This window comes from Crassostrea angulata, chromosome 6 (genome assembly GCF_025612915.1).
Source record: "Crassostrea angulata isolate pt1a10 chromosome 6, ASM2561291v2, whole genome shotgun sequence".
Classification (NCBI taxonomy): Eukaryota; Metazoa; Mollusca; class Bivalvia; order Ostreida; family Ostreidae; genus Magallana; species Magallana angulata.
The window spans coordinates 56,123,241-56,148,632 of NC_069116.1; the positions used below are offsets into that span (position 1 = coordinate 56,123,241).

General features: G+C 35.9%; 3 protein-coding genes and 1 long non-coding RNA gene across 6 annotated transcripts; 3 read left to right on the forward strand and 1 right to left on the reverse strand.

Annotated features, from left to right (window-relative positions):
• Nucleotides 1-291: 291 nt before the first annotated feature.
• On the reverse strand, nt 292-2,605 carry LOC128189210 (uncharacterized). Its single transcript, XR_008244214.1, has 2 exons — nt 2,481-2,605; nt 292-824 (listed from the first exon to the last, which is right to left on the reverse strand). It is a non-coding gene; the product is annotated as an uncharacterized LOC128189210 (long non-coding RNA).
• Nucleotides 2,606-3,757: 1,152 nt separating this feature from the next.
• On the forward strand, nt 3,758-6,141 carry LOC128189229 (uncharacterized). 2 transcript variants are annotated; one of them, XM_052860758.1, is made up of 3 exons: nt 3,758-4,108; nt 4,322-4,392; nt 4,497-6,141. In XM_052860758.1, the coding sequence occupies exon 3, from the start codon at nt 4,950-4,952 to the stop codon at nt 6,051-6,053; it is 1,104 nt and encodes a 367-aa protein (XP_052716718.1). In that variant the 5' UTR covers nt 3,758-4,108; nt 4,322-4,392; nt 4,497-4,949; the 3' UTR covers nt 6,054-6,141. The 2 variants fall into 2 exon arrangements, with proteins under 2 accessions (XP_052716718.1, XP_052716717.1); XM_052860757.1 differs by having other exon boundaries at nt 3,758-4,392.
• Nucleotides 6,142-11,753: 5,612 nt separating this feature from the next.
• On the forward strand, nt 11,754-24,685 carry LOC128186614 (calcium-binding protein P-like). 2 transcript variants are annotated; one of them, XM_052856439.1, is made up of 5 exons: nt 11,754-11,869; nt 13,046-13,093; nt 20,152-20,189; nt 22,423-22,657; nt 22,916-24,685. In XM_052856439.1, exons 4-5 carry the CDS (start codon nt 22,426-22,428, stop codon nt 23,335-23,337), a joined length of 654 nt encoding a protein of 217 aa, XP_052712399.1. In that variant the 5' UTR covers nt 11,754-11,869; nt 13,046-13,093; nt 20,152-20,189; nt 22,423-22,425; the 3' UTR covers nt 23,338-24,685. The 2 variants fall into 2 exon arrangements, with proteins under 2 accessions (XP_052712399.1, XP_052712400.1); XM_052856440.1 differs by lacking the exon at nt 20,152-20,189.
• LOC128187615 (histone-lysine N-methyltransferase 2D-like) lies at nt 16,048-19,950 on the forward strand. The gene is made up of 4 exons (XM_052858026.1): nt 16,048-16,074; nt 16,368-17,300; nt 17,427-17,923; nt 19,917-19,950. The coding sequence occupies exons 1-4, from the start codon at nt 16,048-16,050 to the stop codon at nt 19,948-19,950; spliced, it is 1,491 nt and encodes a 496-aa protein (XP_052713986.1).
• Nucleotides 24,686-25,392: the final 707 nt, after the last annotated feature.

Below are 25,392 nucleotides of genomic sequence, written 5' to 3' on the forward strand. Positions count from 1 at the left end.
AATCTGTCAGTGGTTACTAATTAGACTTAGACTATCATCACAGATAACTTATCTGACTAAACTGTCACAGGAGGCATAATTCAACTGATTTCCAGAAGGAACAAGACTGACTAAACTACCACAGAGGACTTGAATGACTAGATTGTCACAGAAGACAATTACACAGTAGACTGTCACAGGGGAATTTTATACCAGAGTACAAGAAATGTGTTGTCTGACCAGGTTGTCATATTGGTTATCAGACTGACTTAAAAATTTGTATGACACTGAATTTGAATAACTCAACAACAATAAATTTTACTTCTTTTATTCTCTGTACAAAGTAAAAAAAAAACTTTGAAAATGTCTATAAGTCTTTCCCCATTCTATCACCAACAAGATCTGATTTAGTCCACACATTTTCTCCAAATCTATAAAATCTTTTATGTTTATGATCCTTATAAACAAAGGTGTGAAACTTTCCTTCTGTTAAATCATCTTTGAAACGGCGACTTTTCCCAACAATTTGAAATTGTCTATGTCTCTTTTTACTGGTACACTCCACGAATAATTGGCCATGCCTTGTGACAAAATAACAGTGTTTACATCGTAGTTTGGGCACCCCTCTTGGCTGATAAGCTCGGGTTTGCTCGAAGCTGATGGTGGAAGGCATAAGTAGTTTGCGAGTAGGGCTGCAAGGAACAGACAGTGAACTGAGGAAGGATGTTTTCTGGTGAATGGTAGAGAAGCTCCTGGAGTATGTCTGTAGTATTGGAGATACAAAGCCTCTGACTGCTCTCAGCATAGTGGATGAGAAGAAATTCATTGTCTCCAAGCTTGTAAATCTAAAATACATAAATCAATTTCCTATTAATCATGTTTCTTATTTGCATTTCTCAGCATGACATGTCAGAACTATGGTTTGAACAGTTCTTACTGGTATATTGAGATTTTGGTTTATCATAAGCTGTGTAAAAATATTTTACTAAAATTGCCCAAATGAGTATCAATTTAATAACACCTCTACTTTTCTCTATGGTTATTCACTAGTATTATGAGCTGGACATTTTCAGTAAGCTAAGCCAATTCTCAAAATAAAAATAAACAGGTCTGACACAATCTCTAGGTTTAGCCATATGGCTTGAACTTAGGCTATATAGCTTTCTTAAGATAGTCGGAATACATGTACTAGTAGCTTGGTTTAGCTATTTTATCATACTTTTTCTGAGATGTGTGATTTTTTCAGCGGCAATAAAAAGTCAAACATAATTGGTGATAGTTTCAATTTTGAACTGTTGAAATGTATTATAATACATGTACATGTAAATGGAAAAGCCGCTTATAAAAGAGACTTTGCACTTGAAGTTTTAAAAATTTTGGGACTATCTAAAGCAATTGAATCATGACCAAAAAGTTACATGCATTCTTGGAAGAAATACAGAAAAGGTCAAATCTGGGAAACAAGATTATTGATTAATACTTATAATAATTCAGCTCAAAGTGAAGTAATCATACCTATTTATGCCATAATGCAAATAAGGCTGAAGGTAGTGAACATTTACCAAAACAATGGAAACACATTTTGCTTTTAAGTGTAGTAGGAAAGGAGGAATGAGTATATAAATACAAGGAAAACATATGGCCGGACCGGGAATCGAACCTGGGACCCCTGCAACTCTAGTCAGGAGCTCTACCACTGAGCTACCCAGGCCGATATCCACGGTCCATATAGCCCCAACTACTACATTAGCACTAAAAAACTGCAATGTTAAAACTTTCTTTGAGCTGCATTGCTTTATTGAAAAGCTTATAAAACAAATTTGAGTACATAGTATATTTGGTACAAAGTGAATTTTTCTCTATTTCTCATTAAAACATTTTTGTGGAAAAGTACATAAGAATGATAAGATGTAAATAATTTAATTAATAGCTTAGTAAAGCTCTGCCTAATTCAAGCTGTACAGCTAAATCAAAAGATTATGCCAGATCTGTTGTAGTTATTAATTTGTATTGTCATGCTGTCTTATGATGACAAAAAAGATCCCAGTTTGAGATATTGGTAGGACTGGTACTCTGTATTATGATTTGTGAAAATGAGATCTTATGCATCATGTTTGACCAGAGACATCAATTTACTTATATCTCTGGTTTGACAGAGCATATCATGTCTGTATAACTATTACCATATCTATGAAAGCAATCCAGACCTGGGACTTGTAGCATACTTGAACATAATGTTACCCCTATCATACAGGTCAAACTTTATCTTATTCAGAATATTAGAATAAAAGAAAAAGAGACTCTGGGGCTATCTAAAACTTATCAACCTATTATATTAGAAATATTGGTAGTTAAACTGAATTCAAATGATATAGCCTTTTAAAACTTATTAATATTTCTTGCTTACTTCGAATTTCCTCTGTTGAAAAAATATCAAAAGAATCGATAAAAAATACTTTTTCTTTCAAAGGGACTCATTGTAACCCATTAAAAAACCGTACCTTTACACCCTGAAAACTGTCTTTTCTGGAGTATTTGATTAATGTGGCAATCAAAACTTCGACGAACGATTCATGGCATGATACTACCGGGGAAAAGAATCGTCCCGTCTTTCTTCTGATTTTAGATATTTCACGATTTAAACAATTTGTACCGAATCTGATTCGTATATAACTGAATTTTATTAATAAGAACAATGTTGTACATTTAAACTTGTTTAGGCTTATATATATTTATTGGAAAATACGTTATATTTCAAAGATTTTGTCAGATTTTGAAGATATTTGAATTGATGAATGCAGATTGCATTTGATTTCATTAAAAAAAAAATAGTATACCAAACACAACATTTAAATAAAATTTTTGCGCTGCAATACTATATAACTGTATCCTTTGCAGTTTGCAAGGCGAAAATTCTTACTTTGGATTGTAAACACATAATATCACAAAAATGGTGGGTTGGTGTATGCTGAAGAAGCATAGGAAATTCCGTGTTGATCAATTAAGATTGTTAAAAATCGGTCTAGACTGATGTGATGCTGTTTATTTTAACATTTGATTTTCAGTGAAATACATTTATATATGTACATGTAGTGAAAAGAAAAGATGGCTTACTTTGGCACCTCAATAGCGTCAGAAGCAAATTGAAATTGGGGGTTGGGTGAGACTTATATATAAAAAATCTTGACAAACAATAAAAAAGGTCTTTGCATGGTTATGGTTATGTATAAAGTTAACTTTGTGCCAAAAAATGAAGCGGGGGGGGGGGGGGGGGAGGGGGCTAGCTAGACCCTCCCCCCCCCCCCGGTTTCCGACCCCTTTGCACCTGGTTGTACGTATACGTATTTTGCCCTTGGTTTTGGACTTAATGAATATCTACCTTTTAAATTATTCTGATCAGAGTAGATGTACGTTTTATTTTAAAGGAGACAAACCAAGCAAGACACCGACATTTCTCTTTTCATCAGTTTTCAATCGAGGCATCCAAAGAAACTGGAATTTAACGGCATAACAAGTTGTACACGTTTGATCTCTATACAAAATGATCTTAATTGAGGTCCAAGGCTTAATTATCAATAATATAATGATTGTAGATCAGTCATTGTCTGATGCCGCAGTTTACTTTTCTAGTAAAATTAGAAAATTTCAAGTTACAATTTCTTAAGAGATCATAAAGTACATGGCGTTATATGCAATTCTGAAAGCTATATACATACTAAGTAATGCAAAAAGTATTCGTCGAAATGGCTACATTAAAAACAATGTATGCATTGTAATGGTTAAAATTATACGTGGTATTTGCGCGAATCGCGTACCGTATATTTTACCTGTGTTTATTCTATTTATAGAGTTTCTGTTCAGCGCAAATTCTTTTTTATTTAGAGATTATGTTTCTTTAAACTTATTAAAAATATCTTTTGAACATTTATCTAGTTGTTTTCGATTCTATTATGATAATCAGCAAAGTGAGACTAATTTGTGAAATTATTTATTTACTTATTATAATATTTGAGATTTAAACTAGTCTAACAAGTTTATACGGAGTCTCACTTCGCTGACGCCCTTGAGAGTGTTCAGGTGTGAAACGGGTGAAACGTGTGAGTGATACTAGTACCTTACATTATTTACGGTAAGAGAGTTATTTTCATGTTTGGAATAACTATTCATTTGTATTATATTCCATACACAGTAATTTAAATATCATTTATGTGAGAATAATAAAATTGTTTTATATGCAGACTGTTTAGAGAAATGTATAGCGATTTGAGATAACTTCTAATAAGTCTGTAGTATTTTTAGATTTAAGCATAAATATATATGGTGGTTTTTTTATTATATACAGTCATACCTGTTGCAAGTGAGTGCGCTAGTCTACTAATTGACTGTGTGTGGCACCGCCGCCATATATTGGAGGTTCGTTGATGTCATATTTTGAAGTAAATGCAAATTGTGTATTATTAATTTTTTAGTGTTTCTGTGTGTGTCTATTTGTAATATGAGTTATTTTGTTTATATAGTAGCTCATTGCCAATAAATTTAATATTTAATTGAAATAAAGAACTTGAACAGAATAAGCGATTTTATTCTATTACAAAATGGCGTCGTGGACAGGATTTCAAACATTTTAATTGGCAATGAGTTACGGTTAGGGTCCATACACTGTGAAGACGCTCAACGTTGTGATCTGATGTGGCTGTGGCAATTTTGGCTGAAGACCCTGTTATTGTGTTGACAATACTTCGATGATCATCATAGACTAACGGTCAACTGATATCAAGAACTACGTACAAACACCGTTCTCAACGCAACGATACATTGTCAAGGACCTTGGACATTCCATCCTCATTACAGTGCGCGTGTTCCAATCAACAATCAACGCCCATTGAGGTGATAAACAACAATTGCACCTATTATTAACTGTAAACTCACTTATAACATTGTTTTTTTTGTGCATTGATTTGTATTTGAAAATGCCTACTAAAAACGAAATCAAAGAATTATTTGACCGTGAAAGAGAAAAGTCTGACCAGTTAGAAAGTGAGGTATTATTACTACATCGAAGGTTAAAGAAAGCAGAGCATGAATTAAGTTTGAAAGATGAAGAAATGAAACAAAAGAGTGATTCAAATCCAAATAAAACTGTGTTTGTTGCGAGAGAGAAGAAGATTGCAAGGTTGTGTGGGAGACCTGTGAAAGAGAGTGACCCTGATGTAGCAGAATGGCTTGATGATGCTAGGCAGCATTTGAAAGTTATCAATGACAATGATGCTAGGATAGATTTTTTAATGGATAACTTAGGTGGTCAAGCTAAAGATGAAATAAGGTTGAGACCAAGACTAGAGAGAGATACAGCAGAGAAAATCTTAGAAATCATTAAGAGTGTTTTTGCAAGTACAGAAACTCTCGGTGCGCTGCAACAACAATTCTATCAACGAGATCAAAAACACGGCGAGTCGCTGCAAAATTATTCGTTAGCCTTAATGAAACTTCTTGATAAGATCGTGGCAAAAGATGAAAACGCGGTTACCGATTTTGATGAAATGTTGAAAGAACGGTTTGTTGAGGGCATTAGAGATTCATCTCTCCGAAGAGAGATACGACGGTTCTCATTCGAAAAGAAGGCTATGTCATTTGGTGAGTTTAGACAAAAAGTGTTACAATGGTCTGAAGACTATAAAAATGAACCACTTAGCAAATCATTTTCTGCACATGAAATCACTTCACAGGAAAGTGTTAAATCAAAGGTTGTTAAAGATCAGAGTGAAGATCAATTGTCAGAAATTTTAAAAATATTGAAACTTCAGCAAACGCAAATTGATGAAAATCAGAAAGAATTGAAAAAATTGTCTGAAGCCATGAAAACAAGTAAACCACAGTATGAAAATAAGTATTTGCAAGGTAGACAATTTCCAAATGTTAGACAGTCCCATTTAACATGTTTTCGTTGTGGTGGGAAGGGGCATAAAGAGCAAGACTGTAGTACTCAGTTAGACACCAGTAGTTTTTCGCGCAAAGGTAAGTCACAGGGGGCATCGTTCTCTAATCTTCCTTTAAACGAGAAGCGTCTGTTGTAGAGAGTCGCCCAGCGGACGAGAGAGCAGAGACGAAAGACTCAATTGATCAGAGAATCATAGATAGAGCTATAGGACAATGTCCTGTCGTAACGGTACATATTGAAGGTAAGCCAATTTCGTGTCTAATTGACACTGGTTCACAGGTATCTACAATAACCGAGTCCTACTTTCGAGATCTGTTAAAATCTGAACCCAAATTGATTGACGTAACAAAATGGATGAAAGTGTCTGGCGCCAATCACTTGCCTATACCATACATTGGTTATATTGAGGTAGTGATAGACACTGCGCATGGTTCTGTGCCAAATGTTGGTGTACTGGTTGTCAATGATACCACAGACCAAATCGGTAAGCAGAAAAAGTTGCAAGTTCCCGGAGTACTCGGAAGTAATTTCTTCCGTATTTTAAAGGAACAGGTTGAGCAAAATTTATATTCGGTCACTGAACATAACGATCAGTTGTTGAATACGTTGTCGATATTTGAAATGAGTACGTCAATTTCAGGTTCCAAAAAGTTGAGTTTTGTCAAAGTTGCAGGTCAAGATCCTATAAAAATACCAGCCAATTCAATGAAAGTTGTTATAGGTACTACACGTCAGAATTCTAGAAACTTTAGTGGTTTGGTACAAGCAGTACACGGTAATTATGGCACTCTTCCTAAAAACACCTTATTGATTGATACCTACGCAGATGTAGAGAACGGCAAGATCCCAGTCAGAGTCGTTAACATAGGAGACGAAGATGTTTGGTTGAATCCGAAATCCAGGCTTGGTATACTTCATGATGTAGAGGTTGAGTTTGCTAGCCAGCCGAACTGTCATGCAGAAATAGAGGTAAGGAATCAAGAGATCAATGTGTCTATAGAAAGTATTCAAAAAGGGAAAGATCATGATGTCAAAGCAGTTGTCAGTACAAAGAATGCGATTCAGATTCATGGTGTAGAAGTAGATGTTGGAGAAAATTTATCAGTTGAGGAGAAAGAAAGATTAATTTCAATTCTAAATACTCATCAAGATGTTTTTTCTAAGAACAGTGACGATTTAGGGTTTACTGATACTGTCAAACATAAGATTCTTACATCAGATGAAGTCCCTATCAAATTACCACATAGACGCATCCCTCCTAATCAGATCGAGGAAGTGAAGTCGCACATCCAGACTCTCTTGAAGCAAGGCATAATCCGACCAAGCACAAGTCCCTATGGTGCTGCCGTTGTCCTAGTGCGCAAGAAAGACGGAAGTTTACGACTTTGCGTTGACTATCGACGACTCAATCTTAAGACGATAAAAGATGCGTTTCCTATTCCAAGGATTGAAGAAGCATTGGATGCACTTCATGGAGCAAAGTTCTTTTCTACTTTAGATCTGGCACAGGGTTTCTATCAGGTACAGATGGATGAGCATGACTGTCACAAAACAGCTTTTAGAGTTGGTCCTTTGGGTTTGTATGAGTTTGTTCGCATGCCTTTTGGTCTTTGCAATAGTCCAAGTACGTTCCAAAGGTTAATGGAAGCTTGTTTGGGTGACAAGAATTTTGAAATTCTTCTTTTGTACCTCGATGATATTCTCATTTTTTCTCAGTCTTTCGATGAACATTTAGAACGGCTTGTATTTGTGTTTGACAGGTTAAGAGCTCACAATCTAAAAATCAAACCGTCAAAGTGTCATTTTTTTCACAAGGAGGTGAATTATTTAGGTCATGTTGTCAGTGAAGATGGTGTCAAAGTTAACCCTGATAAAATTGCTGTTATTAAAGACTGGAAAACACCTCAGACAGAAAAAGATCTTCGTTCATTTTTAGGGTTAGCCGGGTACTATCGGAAATTTATTAAGGGGTTTAGTCAGATTGCTGCTCCGCTTCATTCTGTTCTAACTAAACAGGAGAAGAAGGTCACAGGTACGAAAATGGTAACAAAAGAAATTCCGTTCAAACAAAAATGGAATGCAGATTGTGACAATGCATTTGAAAAGCTTAAATCATGTTTAACGAGCACTCCAGTTTTAGGCTTTCCAAACTTCAGCTCTCCATTTATTGTTGAAACTGATGCGAGTTATGATGGATTGGGCGCAGTTCTGAGTCAGCAACAGGAGTCCGGAAAAGTAGTCATCTCTTATGCATCTAGAAGTCTCAGACCAGGTGAGAGAAACATGTCGAATTATAGCTCAATGAAATTAGAGTTACTTGCACTCAAATGGGCGATAACCGAAAAGTTTCGAGACTATTTACTGGGTAGCAGTTTTATTGTATACACAGACAACAACCCTCTTAGCTACCTTAAGACATCAAAATTAGCTGCTAGTGAGTTAAGATGGGCATCTGAGCTGGCACAGTTTAATTTTGATATCAGATATAGATCGGGAAAAGCGAACAAAAATGCAGATAGTCTTAGCAGAATGTACCGCGAAAGTAATTCAGAAGAGATTTTAGCAGATTTCTCACAATCTACTTCTTTAAGAGAAATTATTACAGATTATCAGAGACTTGAAACGGACAAAGATCTTGAAATCATTGAAAGAAAGGAATTAACCCCCATTTTACCAGGATATACAAATCAGGAACTCAGAAAACTTCAAACGGAGGATCCAGATATCAACAGAGTTTTCCAATGGTTGGAAACTGGTCACAAACCAACTTCCAGACAAATTTCAAGAGAAAGGAGAGAGGTGAGGAAATTTCTTCGAAAGTTTCATTTGTTACAACGGAAAAATGGTGTGTTGTACATGACCAGTAAAGGCTTGGACGGTGAGTATTTGCAATTAGCTATACCAGAATGTCTTAGACCACAGATAATGGAGTCTTTGCATGATAGTTCCGGACACCAAGGTCGTGAGAGAACAATGGCACTTATAAAGAAAAGATGCTACTGGCCAGGAATGATAGCGGATGTTGTAAGATGGATTGAAAGATGTGAAAGATGCATGATCGCTAAGACACCGATCCCTACCATCAGACCATCACTTGGTAATTTATTAGCAAAGAGACCTTTAGAGATTTTGGCAATGGATTTTACTCTGTTAGAGAAAACTTCAGATGGGTTTGAAAACGTTTTGGTTCTTACAGACGTGTTTACAAAATACACAATGGCTATTCCTACAAAAAATCAGAAAGCTTCAACAGTTGCTAAACACTTGGTCAATGAATGGTTTCATAAGATTGGTATCCCTAGTCGATTGCACAGTGATCAAGGTAGGAATTTTGAAGGTGAGGTCGTGAAGGAGCTATGTAAAATATATGGTATTAAGAAGTCACGTAGCACGCCATATCATCCTGAGGGAAATTCGCAATGCGAAAGATTTAACAGGACACTGCACGACAGGTTGAGAACTCTCGACGCAGATCAAAAGAGAAAGTGGACAATGTATTTACCAGAACTTGTTTATGTGTATAATGTTACTCCTCATTCTTCTACAGGTTTTTCCCCTTATTATCTCCTTTATGGAAGAGAACCGAAATTACCCGTAGATTTCTTACTAGGGATCAACAATGACAGCGAGTCCTTCGAAGTAGATGAATGGTTACATACACACAGAGAACGCCTTCGATACGCATGGGCTGCTGCTGAGAAAAACACAGAAAAAAGTGCAGAAAAACGACGCGAGTTCCATGAGAGGAAATCTACTCCTTGCTCTATTGATGTCGGAACAAAGGTTCTCTTGAGAAATCATGTACAAGGTAGGAACAAAATACAAGATGTGTGGAAACCAGATCCTTATATCATAACTGAGAAATTGCAAGAAAATGTTTACAAGGTTAAGTCGGCGGATGGGTATGATGATGTAAAAGTTCTACACAGGAACGAGATCTTAGATACTAAGGAAAAAGCCCAAAATGATATTGACCTTTGTGACGAGCCTGACTCAGACGAGGAGATAAAGACATTCGAAGTTACAGAAATAGAGAATGAAGGAGATAACCCTGATCCAGAATCTCAGGTAAGTTTAGATGAAAACGATAATAAACAAGAGTCGATGCCTCCGGAAGATAATATTGCAGAGAACAAGCAGTCTGGTATTTTAGATTCTCCATTGCAATTTACCTCGGGTCAGAGTCCCACTGACAATAATGTTTCTGCTGGACATGGGCAAGAAATACCTCGTAGACGCTCTAATAGGTCAACGGCGGGTAAGCATCCCAACCCTTTCAATTTGCCTAAATCAGTGTTATCCAGAAACATGTCAGTAAATGCAGATTCTTCTAGTTCTGAGTTTCAGGATTTCGGAAATGCTGTAGCAGCATTAGGTGCAAGTCTAAGCGCAAGCTTAAGTCAAACGTTTTCTGAATACATGCATATGAAAAACAGGTCAAACTCAGATGATTGTACATAGATTTTTTTTGAATGGGTATCCAGTTTTATATGTTTGTTGATGAGGACATCAACATAATTGCGCGGGGGAGATATGTAATGGTTAAAATTATACGTGGTATTTGCGCGAATCGCGTACCGTATATTTTACCTGTGTTTATTCTATTTATAGAGTTTCTGTTCAGCGCAAATTCTTTTTTATTTAGAGATTATGTTTCTTTAAACTTATTAAAAATATCTTTTGAACATTTATCTAGTTGTTTTCGATTCTATTATGATAATCAGCAAAGTGAGACTAATTTGTGAAATTATTTATTTACTTATTATAATATTTGAGATTTAAACTAGTCTAACAAGTTTATACGGAGTCTCACTTCGCTGACGCCCTTGAGAGTGTTCAGGTGTGAAACGGGTGAAACGTGTGAGTGATACTAGTACCTTACATTATTTACGGTAAGAGAGTTATTTTCATGTTTGGAATAACTATTCATTTGTATTATATTCCATACACAGTAATTTAAATATCATTTATGTGAGAATAATAAAATTGTTTTATATGCAGACTGTTTAGAGAAATGTATAGCGATTTGAGATAACTTCTAATAAGTCTGTAGTATTTTTAGATTTAAGCATAAATATATATGGTGGTTTTTTTATTATATACAGTCATACCTGTTGCAAGTGAGTGCGCTAGTCTACTAATTGACTGTGTGTGGCACCGCCGCCATATATTGGAGGTTCGTTGATGTCATATTTTGAAGTAAATGCAAATTGTGTATTATTAATTTTTTAGTGTTTCTGTGTGTGTCTATTTGTAATATGAGTTATTTTGTTTATATAGTAGCTCATTGCCAATAAATTTAATATTTAATTGAAATAAAGAACTTGAACAGAATAAGCGATTTTATTCTATTACAGCATGGTAAAAGTAAAACTTTCGGAAGATATTTTTCATGATATATACAAAGATAGATTGTTTAATAGAACAAAATATTCTTAAGAAATAAAAAAAAAAAATGATTTTAGGGGAAAAAGTAGGCTAGTTTCGAACTATTGTGTTAATTGCAAATGGCCGAGAAATTTTACCTTAAATATGTACATATGTAAACTCCCTGATTAACAGTAGGTAGTACGACCATTTTAAGGTACAAAATACGCAATTTATATGAAATGTAATATTCATGCAATCTCGTTTGAGAGGAAATAAAGATATAATTTATGTAGGTTAATAAATGATTTGAATTAATGTAAATCATTCAATTGTTAATTTACAATAAAAAATGAACTAATAAAAGTATTAAAAGTGACGAAAGCATTAATAATATACAGTGCTAAAAGTAATATAATTATGATTCTCTCTCTCTCTCTCTCTCTCTCTCTCTCTCTGCGCGCGGCGAGATAGTTATCTTTTTAACCAATCAAAATCCTTGAATCCTTCCGTGTGGAACTGTTGGAGAAAGTGTCGTCTTTGTTTTTGAGGCAGAACGCGACAGTGAAAACATAGATCATATAGGTGTGTATTGTTTTCTAGGGTTTTCCGAAGTGAAATCACTTTTTTGGTGCAAAGACTCGTTATACTAACGATCCGAAACCGACGATCACGGCGATCCAAAGTAATCAGAGTGAAGCCGATTTAGTGCACCAAATCTGGCGGCCGTTTTCTTTCTTCCAAATAGAAACAGCAAACGGCCAAAACACTCTAATTGGTTAAGCTATTTCTATTAAGTGATATATTTAGACACAGTGATTAAGATTACTTAAAGTTTCAAACCCACCTAAGAGTATTGTAGCGGTCATTTTTGGATTTTCGCACAACCATTTACATTTGTAAATACGCAGTAAAAAAATTAATGGCAGTGAAAAGATCTAAACTATACATAGGTTTATGGGGCAGAGTGCAACTTTTGTAGATTTCACGATGAATGCAGTAGTTTGAAGAAAAAAACCCCCAATATATATAAAGTAATGAAATATAATAGAGCTCTAGTCCAATTTAAACGAAAAAAGTTTCTTTCCTATTGTTGATTTTCTAAAAAAGGCCTAATTTACATCTCTACTACTCTTATCAGTCACTGAAGAAAGATGAAATGGATATAGGGGAAAAAATCCAAGATAATTTGATTGCATTGATATGTTACCTCTCATTACTCAGAAGTGGAAATATTAATATATATTTTTATATAGTGTGAAAATCTAAAAAATAAAAAATAAAATCATATATCCATTTAGAAGTTCCACGAACATCTCATATGTGTTTAGAGTACCTTTATTTGCAATGCAGACTCCTTTTACACATGTTTTTTTAAGCAGTGTCTTAAAACTTAATGAGATAGAGATGCGTTTCCTGAGGAAATTTTTCATTTTACATGTAGGTAACGAATATAGTTTAGTCCCTGAGGTATATGCTGTATTATGAACATTGGTTGATTCAGCAAAATGTGATGCAAGAACATCGAGACAGAGTATAGGTCTTTTTGTAGTGATAAAACAAATATCATAAATCAATATTCAAATATTTGTGAGTGCTATTTGATTCATGTGCAAATGTTTGTTGACGTCATCCACAAAATATTAAGCCTGTTTGATACTTTATATTACTATGTTATTGTATGTGTATTAGGGTATTTCTTGTAATTTGTACTTTATATTTTATAATTTTATATGATAAATTTTCTTTTTAAAATTTCAGCTTTTCCTATTGGTAATGTAACAGACAACAAAAGTTTGTAATATACATGTAAGTAAATTTCATGTAATATACATGTATGTTAATTTCATGCAGACATCTGACAGTGTCAATATGGTAGCTGTCTCATTTAATTGTATGTATCATAAGATTTAACTGGCTGTAGTGTACCAGAGTCTTTTTTTTTATTATAATTAAATATTCAGGGATATTGATAGTATAGATACTCATGCAAGTATAACAATGCTGTTTACAATTAAATACTAATAAAAGGTTGTCACAAGCAATAACAAATTTTTAGGTTATCAAGCGTCTTGCATTTTGATAATTTAAAGGATTCATATTAGGAAATATTTTATAATGGTTATTTTACAGAATATTCCATATGTAAAAATAACCCTGCTGTATATTGTGTATGAATACTCTAAAAAATACAGAATCATTGACATTTGGTCGAAGGATAACCTTAGCTAAAGTTGAAGGAGCCAAACAAAAACCAGTTCAGACCTATAAATAATTTTTCTTTGGGATTAGTAATAATTTATCTGTGTATCAACCCATGAGAGCTATAACACTAAAGAAATTTTGAGATGTCACCAGAGCTGGCTGTTCCTGGAAGGTCTTTAAACCAGAATCAACTTTCACTTTCAGATATTTAGATGAACAGTTGGTATTTATTCTGTGTTAAGAATGCAGGGCGGTCAGTTGATGGTCCATATATTCATCCTCAAACTTAATGAATGATGAAACTAATTACAACAGCTTGTTCCAGTAAAAATCCCTTTTGTAATATCTATCAATTTGCGACTTATTTCATACCGTTTACTTAAAATTCATTGAAATACGGCCAAACGCAGAAAAATATTAAAAGGTGGGCATGACCATCTTCAATGAGAAGATGTTAGTTACTTAGATTTGTGTAGTTTTTGTTGATATATCTTGTTAGATTTGTATGATATTAATTGACGATATAAATGTTGAATTGAATTTACAGATTGCATTTACTGTGGCATCATTAGAACTCTGAGTGGCTCAATTTTTTTGATTCCCACTCATCAAAAATCTTGCATCTACAACAATCATCAAATTAAATGCAAAATCAGTTCATTAATCATAAAAATAAATCCATGAAATTCTGTGAAAAAGTATCTATCCACAAAAATTAGCCCCCAAATTTGATAATGATTCCACAGTAAGCGTTAAGTTGTTATGACTTTGATTCTATGAAAGATGTGAGAATATGGTGATATGAATAGGTTATATAAAAGAGGATTGCAAATAAGATATTAGGCACCATTTATAGAGAAAAGTAGACATTATGGCATAGTTATTTTATGGACATTGGATATTTTAAATGAATCTGCTTTTAAATTGATATGGCTATGTAATACGTATGATAGTGTCCCGTAAGTATATTAGTTAGCCATTAGGTCTACAGAAAAACAAGATTATATCGAACACTCCTATAAAGAGTTAATGGTTACAGCAATGTCAGTTTCATTGCTGCAATCTCAATATACATGTACCATCAATTAAATGTAATTGATAAGTGATTACTATGATGATATGTACTGGTGTTTTGCTGTAACTCTGTTTTACTTTACATAGATATATCTAGAACCATTTTAACAAGACCTTGGACTTTCAGTAGGAGGTAGCTATCTAATTATTCCGTCAAAACAAATTAAAAATGATGCGGTTTCAAGCAAAATATGAACCGATTGCGTAGTCTTAGCTCAAAAGCCAGACAAATCATGTTGATTTCAAAGAGCCATGGCTGAGTGGCCAGCAATGATATAGACAGGCCTACATCACATTGCTGTTTGACACAACTACCCAAAGTCCAAGCTCTTATTAAAATGGTTCTATTATTAAGTTTGCTATTAGGTTGAAATAAATTGTTACATTATAAAGGTGGAGTTATCTATCGAGTAAATGAAACCGTTCTGGAGATCAACAGTTTGTTAAACTGTTCATTAAACTATTTAAAAATAAGATGTTAAACTAATATGGCTTTGTAAGACATTAAATTGCTTTTGATATGTTGGACATTAAATTGACAGAAATAAAAACATTAGATTAATAATGTAATGCTGTGTTGGAAATAAGATTGATTCTGTATAACTTTATCATTTGCAAGAACTTCATTTCTCCAGAGTTTGATTCTATGTTTTAATTGTTAAACATATTTTTGCAAATCACAAATATTTTCTTGACCACTGATGGAAGCTATTTGATTTCCAGTATAAGAAATTTATTTTGGTGATTTGTGAGTCTCGATCACTGAAATGGGTTTATGGTAAATGGATTTCTTGCAAAAAGTATGAATATGGTGTTTAATAATACATAGATATGACTAAGAGATGTTATCTTAGAATTAAAACTTGCACCTGCAGAATGAAAAAATGGTTAAAATGTGTATACAGTACTACATTTACCGGTACTGTCTAAAGAAGCCATGCAGTGACAGCTCTAGGTATTTCATCTTGCTCTGAAGATAAATATTTTAGTGTTGAAGACTATGTTTTATATACAAATATATTTAAATACAAAAAAATATCGTGATAATTAGTTTTCTTTGCCACAATATGTACCTAACATGCCAGACACAAGGGCCAAGCCGTTTTAACATTGTAATTTCAATGTAACCATAAAACTGGGCTTGGCCCCTGTGATGCCAATTATTCATTCATGAGATTTTAGTAAGAGTTATCTTTCTTTTGTTGTGAGTCTGGGCTCTTGTAAGGACTTCTGTCTTGTGGTTTTCTTTGTAGCTACTGATATGTAACTGTAGGTAAAGTTTGGGTCAACATGCCCTAGAGCTACAGTTCCTCTCATTCATAAAATTTGAAATTTACAGCGCACAAAAATTGTGCTACATGTAGCTTTTGATATAGAAAATAAGATAATTCTTACAGTATAAACAATTTGTATGATTTTTATTAAAAAATCATCAGCTATGTGCCTATTATCATTAAACATATAGTAAGTATGGGCCATATACAATGTACAGTAATGAGAAAGAATTTAAAGTGAATAACGCCTAAATTGTCTTTTGATTTAAAACACTCACAAATATAATTCTAAAGTTTTGAGCTCTTAATTGTTCTTTAATTCTAAGATAATGTTACTTTCAGAAATATTTATCACTGGATAAAAGCTCAAATAAAATATATATGTTTTCTAAGTTATTCCTTTTCTGGTTTACATACACCAAGGTGAATTTGTCATAAAAACTGCAAATTTTTATCCTTGGGTTAGAATATTGTCATTTTTAGGTGAAATATTGCATATTCATGTACATAAAAGTGGTGGTGACTCTCAGGTTACCTGGCCCCACCCTAACTCCAATCGCACCTGGCCCAACCCTTACTCCAATCACACCTGGCCCAACCCTTACTCCAATCACACCTGGCCCAACCCTTACTCCAATCACACCTGGCCCCCACCCTTACTCCAATCACACCTGGCCCCCACCCTACTCCAATCACACCTGGCCCCCACCCTTACTACAGTCACACCTGGCCCCACCCTTACTCCAATCACACCTGGCCCCACCCTTACTCCAGTCACACCTGGCCCCCACCCTTACTCCAATCACACCTGGCCCCCACCCTACTCCAATCACACCTGGCCCCCACCCTTACTCCAATCACACCTGGCCCCACCCTTACTCCAATCACACCTGGCCCCACCCTTACTCCAGTCACACCTGGTCCCCACTTTACTCCAATCACACCTGGCCCCACCCTTACTCCAATCACACCTGGCCCCCACCCTTACTCCAGTCACACCTGGCCCAACCCTTACTCCAATCACACCTGGCCCAACCCTTACTTCAATCACACCTGGCCCAACCCTTACTCCAATCACACCTGGCCCAACCTTAACTCCAATCACACCTGGCCCAACCCTTACTCCAGTCACACCTGGCCCCACCCTTACTCGAATCACACCTAGCCCCACCCTTACTCCAGTCACACCTGGCCCAACCCTTACTTCAATCACACCTGGCCCAACCCTTACTCTAATCACACCTGGCCCCCACCATTACTCCAATCACACCTGGCCCCACCCTTACTCCAATCACACTAGGCCCCACCCTTACTCCAGTCACACCTGGCCCCACCCTTACTCCAATCACACCTGGCCCCACCCTTACTCCAGTCACACCTGGTCCCCACCCTTCCCCAATCACACCTGGCCCCACCCTTACTCCAGTCACACCTGGCCCCCACCATTACTCCAGTCACACCTGGCCCAACCCTTACTCCAATCACACCTGGCCCAACCCTTACTTCAATCACACCTGGCCCAACCCTTACTCCAATCACACCTGGCCCAACCTTAACTCCAATCACACCTGGCCCAACCCTTACTCCAGTCACACCTGGCCCCACCCTTACTCGAATCACACCTGGCCCCACCCTTACTCCAGTCACACCTGGTCCCCACCCTTCCCCAATCACACCTGGCCCCACCCTTACTCCAGTCACACCTGGCCCCCACCATTACTCCAGTCACACCTGGCCCAACCCTTACTCCAATCACACCTGGCCCAACCCTTACTTCAATCACACCTGGCCCAACCCTTACTCCAATCACACCTGGCCCAACCTTAACTCCAATCACACCTGGCCCAACCCTTACTCCAGTCACACCTGGCCCCACCTTTACTCGAATCACACCTGGCCCCCACCCTTACTCCAATGACACTTGGTTCCACCCTTACTCCAATCACACCTGGCCCAACCCTTACTCCAATATCACCTGGCCCAACCCTTACTCCAATCACACTAGGCCCAACCCTTACTCCAATCACTCCTGGCCCAACCCATACTCTAATCACACGTGGTCCAACCCTAACCCCAACCACACCTGGTCCAATTCTAACTCCAATCTCGTCTTGCCCGACCCTACTACAATCAAAATCACACCTGCCCCCCCCCCCCCCCCCCCCCCTTACTCAAATCAAACCTGGCCCAACCTTAACTCCAATCATACCTGACCCCTCTAATCTCATCCCTCCCTATTTATTGCATCTAAGCAAGTGTAAGTAGCCCTCAGTATGCTTGACCATTCCATAACAACACCCCCCCCATCCCTCTTTATATACCATCCTTCTTAACTGCAAACCCTTTGGTTGTGGATTTGCATCAGCACAAGTAATTCCTTAGTTATCTTTGATGGATGTAAATCAACTACTAGTAATGGGCAAAGCCAGGTTTTTTTAATCAGCATAGTAATACTTGAGAACTGCAGCTTAGATTTCTTACAGCATAGATGGTTTGCTCATATTATGAAATAAGTGGACTATATATACAACTACTGTACATAAATCTAAAACACACAGATTCAATCGATTTACTGGTCCAGTCAAGAAGTCAACATATAAACTTCATTTCTGTTAACAACTTTCTATGCTTAAATTATGCTGGAAGCAAATAGAGAAAGAATGAGGAAGGGGAATAATATTGATAGATAGATAAACAAATAACCCATTGTTACAAATTACACAGAAGCAGGCAACAAATGCATAGATAATTAATTGAAGATTAAGATCAATAGAGCTTTTACTGTAACTTCTCTTTCAACATAACAGTCTGGTTTCATGCTTTTTATCTATTAATCAATAACAACAACTGTGTAATCTAGTCTGTATATAATTACACAGAGTTTAACTTCTGGTGCAAAACTTTCTCATAATCTAGGTCAACTAGATATTTCTTGGTGCACTCAAGTCAGACTTAGTACATCTAGGGGCAGATAGAGTACTCAGAGTTGAAAATGTAGACCAGGGGAGTGCAGCTCAGTGTTGAGTGCAGGGGGACTCTGATAGATACATTAGGGGGAGGCAGGATGTCTGCAGACCAGTCAGAGCCTGCTGTCGTCTAGTCAGTGGCTGGAACTTGCAAAATCAATGCATGAACTCCTGATTAAGTATTATCTGTAGCTGACTGAGTATTGATCGCGGGCCTGTGCTGTATGGGGAGTTGGTATAACCATACTGCTGAGTGGGAAAACACCCATATGTCAGAAGATGTCAATTTGTTCATTGATAGTCATAAAGTTAAAAAATATATATATTGTAGGGATGGCAACTCTGCATTTCTACAAATTCACAGCTGAGACTGCTTATTGCTATTTATTGCTGTTTTGTCCAAAAGTTTAGGAGGTTTTTTCTTCAGTATTGCTAATTATTGCTATGTTTGTTCTAAAGTTGGGTAAAAAGGAGTTTTTAAATTATACCTACAATTCATACTTTCTTTTTGATTGGGTTTGGGGGTTTCAACAACATGAATTAAATTATTATGAGTTATGACACAAGCATTATGAATTAAGCTTTCTAAGTTTATTGTATAATTCTAATTTTTTTGGTAACGGGTATTTCATTAGTACATATATTACATGTAAATGTTGTAGTCTGTGTGTATGTTAGTCCATAAGGCATGCATGTAATACATTATATTTGTTTAAATACTGGAAAGTGAAGATTGAATCAAAATAACATAAATTAAGGTCAAAAGTAATTAGGTTCATATTAGTTTGGATAGGTCACTTATATTATTCTTTGGATACCATGGCAGCACAATCATTTTTGTGCTGCCATCAGTAGTATGGTAGTACAGCACATAGTAAGGTACATTACATTTTCTTTGTTGCTGTCTTTGAATTTACAGCAGCATAGATAAGCACATTGTAATTATAACTTGTATTAAGGTAACACAAAAAATGTTACATCATGATGACTTTGGAATCATTAGATTTTGTGGTGGCTCAGTTTTCGTGAAATTTGTGGTTACCTCTCATCTACAAATTAACATCCTCCACAAATTAATAAATTAGGGTTATAAAGTCATATTTCTTTTTGTAGGTGTAAGAGAATAGCCAAACTTACTTCCCCATGAACTTGTAAAATTAAAACAATCCAAGAAAATTGGCTCCCAGGAAATTTAATGATTCCACTGTACTCTGCAATAATGAACTTGACAGTAACAGCACAATGATATTCATTGTGTGAGTGACTGGAAATTAAAGTAGCACAAAGCACACTAAGCTGCATTGTGTGCTGTGTTATAACTTATGCACTATGTACTCTGTCTTTGTAGTTCAATAGATTTAAAGAGGAACAGAATTTTGCATTTTGGTAGGTATTTAACATAGCTCCTCCTATCTGGGAACAAGCGCAGTTACTCTGAACGGCAGACCAATCGATTCTGTTCTCTGATTAATGCAGAGACATACAATTGATAATATGTATAAGGATGTACTGTGTTGTTTTAAACAAAATGAAGAGATCCTGGAACTTCATTGTAGCTGTGCTTTATTAGTGAAATATTTACTCTTATTTAATTAAGTCTGCTTAAAAATTTTCCATAACCATGTAGTACAATTAAGAAAAATAATTGTGTACTTGAAAAGTACACAACTATTTTATATGTGTATTATGTATTGTGGAATCAGAAAGTTACTGGTGGACCAATTTCTATGGGTGTTTCTCATCAAGGAATGTCACATTCGCAGACATTTAGTAATTATAAAACCACAATCACAATATGACCACCATTAATTCCTATGATTTCACAGTGATTATATGTGCAATATGTCTAGTTCCTAAGAAGAATTATGTAATATAATAACAGATATTTTTAATGTTGTGTTGTGCATGATATGTGTAATTAATAGACCTAGCTTCGATGCCATAATACTGACATGAACTCGCTGTAGATCTGGGTCTCACTTTTACCAAAGGTTTATTGGAAAAGTAAAACTTAGTCAAGAGTGAGTACATGCAAGATGTATGGCACCGAAGCCGAAGGTTATAAAAGATGCAAAGTAATGCTGTACATTACAAAAAATACAAGAAACTCATATTTATCAATGAGAAAAGCCTTCGTCTTCATTACTTGTAATATAAACATATCTCAACAGTTATGCATTCAGTAACATTCATTTTGTAATGCATTGCATTACATATGACATCACTTAAAGCCTCTAGTGTGTCCCAGATTTCTAAGTTCTCAGAGCATCCATTATTACTCCTTTGAAACTGTTCCCTAACTTCGCCATGATAGATGACAAATGAAACTTTCATATTCACAAAATTGGAAATTATGTTGATTGCTATAATAAGTCAAGCATTACGTGAATGAACAAAATCAATATCTGGAGAAGTTTCAAAGGGATGAATTTTTGAATTATTTTTCAATTCATTCACAATTTAAGATATAATTATATAGTAAAATATTAGCAAAAAACACTGTCCAGATTTGTATTTGGGACATACTTTACTAGATATTTGGCTCAAGTTTTTCAATGATTGTAATAATATATATGCTTACATGAAAAGTTACTCATAAGTATTGAACAAGTTAAAGATTGTCCAACCTTCAGGCATCAATGTGAATTAATTGCGAACATTAAAATCATATTCTTTGACAATGTATTTATAAAACTGGCAGGTGAATCTAACCTGTGACACTTGTATCTCCAAGGCTCACCGCTGCACCACTAGACCAGTAAATATTGGGGTTACTTGATGTTGCTGAAGGAAGGACAATTCTTAAACAATGTTGACAGCCTCTCTACTATAAAGCTTGCATTAAATGTTGCTACAATGTATGATTAATTTTGATGAAAAGGAATAGTTGTCATTCTTTGGATGTTTTATTAAAACGATATGTCTGTCTAATTAATTGCTCAGCTGTTTCTGGAAAATGGAAATCATCATTTTAATCACTTGATACTCATGATTAATTGGAAATGACAACCATTCCTTGCTGATAAAGAAAAGACCGAATCTGGGACATATTTCATGGATTTTGTAGATACTCATTGCCTTTTGAATTAATTTTCCCACAAATAATGAATATTATCATGCTTGAAAAACTCTTTATGAAAGTAAATTAATTTTGAAATTTCGTCCCAGTAGCATCCAGTTACCAGTACATAGTGACAATGAATTCATGAAAAATCCATGAATATCATGATACCAATGTGAAAGTATATGAATATATTAGAAAATATGAAAAAGACTGAGGAACAATTTATGCTATGCTTGATTCTAGTTCCCTGGACATGAACCCATCTAACCTAATGTGGTCTTCAAGACTACGGTAGAAATGGATGTTCATATTTCAACAAGAATAATAATGTTGAAAAATGAGACCTGAAGGAGAAGTTATTTCCCTCACACTATACAGGGTTAACATCATATGATAGGGAGAAATTTTCACCTCTTATAGTTCATAATTTAACACCTTACATAAAAACAATTTTTAGTTTTGAGATTTTAAGATATTGAGAATAGGTATGAAGATATGATTTATGAATGCTATGTTCTAAAGAGAAGCTTTTCAAATTACATTCAATGATTTCAGAGAATGAACTTTTATGGAGCTCCCACAGTAGACAAAGGTAGTCTTCAGGGACAGCCAGGGTACCCGTCCTCTGGCTACCCCCCTTCTCAGCCTGGCCTGGTACAGGGGTCGTCCCTGACCCAGCCCCGCTATCCTGGTCCAGCTGGAGCAATGGGTCAGCAGTATGCAGGGGCTCCCATGGGTACTACAGCCCAGGCCATGCAGGGATACAGCTCCATTTCTGGCTACCCATCAGGTTAGTTACTATTTTAAATCATAAGCTTCTTCATCTAAACAGAAAATGAGAATGAAGTTTAAAACTTCATAAGCTGTGTGATCTGTGTTAGTAAAGTATGCTTGTCCTGGCTATATGCAATGTGATATTTCAGGCTTACTATCCTCTTTGATATTTCATTGTCTCTTTATTGTTCAGTGCATCATGAGAATAAATAAATTGTCTGATGGACTCAATTATTACTCTGTAAATTGTAATGTACTGTTTGACTTGTTCCAGGAATGGCTTATCCCAGTAGTATGGCCGGCGCTGGGGTACAGTTTCGGTCGGCCCAGCCTGTACATCACCCCTCCCTCCAGACCCTGCCCTCAACAACACTGGCCTACGCCTCGCAGTATCCCTCCATGACCCCCTCATACCTCAGCTCCCATCAGTTACATCAGGGTACCAGCTACCCCCCAGGAAACCCTGTGATGACCATGCCAGGGGCTCTGGCACATCAAGGGGGCTTTCCGGGTGTAACTGTGACCAGTGTCCCACGAGGATTCCCTGTTGGAGCTCACAGTACCATTCCAGCTGGACATCCAAGCTCTCTGCCAGCTGGAATGTCCCCCCTGGGGTACCCCAGTGGATACCCTGGGCAGGGCCCCGCCTATCCGTCGTCTAATGCTTACGGTGGAGGACAGTACCCGGGGATTTAATCCGCCTATACACAGACCACAGGCCAGGGACAGATCTGATGAACTACTACGTACAGGGGCTATAGGAATGAAGCGTTCAGTAGAATGGGATGTAGACATCCGTTCAATGCTTTAATTTTGCTGCAAATTATTTATTTCAATTGTAACTTGAATAACATTGTAAACATGTACTTGGAAAACAGAAGTGCATAACTAGAGAAAGCACAGACAAACACATAATGACCTCCTCTTTCTATGATTTATTGTATAATTTTAACAACTCACCAACAAAGTATCAACTTCTGGCGGTGAGTGGATTACCAGGGTACTGGCCGATGTTTGCTAAGGACTATTTAGAATACATTGGTTTGCATATCAGTTTCTTAGTTCGAGGTTATAAACAAGATCCTGCGTGTGGCATTAATGGTGAATTCTTGAATTGGGTAGAACTATTATCTTTAGAACATGTTTTATGAGTGGTTTGAGTATAAGTGCAGTTTAGAACTGTCAAGAGCTAAATCTGATTGGTCTCAAGTGTAAACAAAACCTTGAAGCACTTTCTGCTTGTGATTGATCATGAAACTCAATATTTATTGTTATACAATATTGAATGTTCTGTGATTCTGGGAGCCTAGCTCTTTTGTCCACAACATTTATGCATGCAGAGTAGTTATACAGTTAAACATGCCATCTGTCTGTGCAAGAGAAATAAGTAGGAAAGATATTCATATGTTACAATGGTTTAGAATTCAGATTGAAAAGCATTAGTGAAATGTGTAGTTTTTTTTTATCCTTTTTGATGCAATCCATGATTGAGAGCTTTGATTGTAAGAGTATTGAAACTTGTGAATTTTTTTCCTGTTACAGGATGCAAACATATTTTTCTTAAGAACACTTGCTACAAAGTTCATTTTAATATGCCGACAAGATCAGCCCATGTGTGTACATATGTAAGAGACAAGATCAATAAAAATAATTATTATTGATAAAAGAGGAATATTAATTTGCAAAAACTGTAGTGTGTCATTTTAATGAAATCAGAAAATTAAAGTCTAATTTGTTTTTGACTTGTAGCAGGTGCTCTTCCCTCACACTATATTTTGTGCCAACAATATGTTGAATATCTCTGCAAGATATACCATGTATGTCTAATAAAAAAAATATTGGATGCAAAATCTGTAGCTTTTTTTCTTACTTTCTTTTTATTCATTTTGTATAATTCCCTATTTCTTTTTTTGTTTACATAAAGTTTTGACATAATTTTTTGGAGCTTTTTTTAGAACTGAGGCCATTTTATACAATAAGTTTTACTTGAACCTGGTTGTTAATGTTATTACTATGTTGTATCATTAAAGTTATCTCAGATTCACTGATTCTTTAGTTATGCATGTATAACATGTAGCTCAGTGACCCTCACTACTGATGAGATTGCTCCCCGAGGTTGAAAGTAATTTTAGTACCGGTAGCATTTATCAGTAACAACCTGTATGTTGTACCCAGTATATGACTGCCCTCCGGCCGTCAACATCCCATCTTTATTACCATACATGTTTTAGTAAACTTTCTTAAAATCCAAACAATGCACACAAAATTTTTTTTCATAAGAAATATCTGTCACTGAGTCTCAGCCTTGCAAATGCATTAAGATTTCATTGAAGAAATGCCTGTACAATTGTTGAGGTAAATCCTCATGAATCCTCATGATCATGAATCTCCTTTCCTACTAAAATGTATCCTTTTTAACAGGGTTTTCCAATGGAAAAATCCGGTTATTAAAATGGTGAAAATGGCGGGCGGGCGGCTGCCAAAAGGGTACCCTCCTCCTACAGTTTTCAAGATAAGTTGTTCTTTTGCAGGTCAATTGTACTTATATTAGAGGTGTGCATATTGCTAGGATTTTGATTTCTGATAATTTATGAAAAAAATACCAGCTTTTGAACTTAGTCATTTTTTGGCAAAATATTGCATATATGGTATTCCATTTCACTGATACGACGGGTTGACATGGATTATGGATACAGTTCACATAAATGAAAACCCGGTTTGCTGTCACATTGACAGCTTTTCACTTGTTGG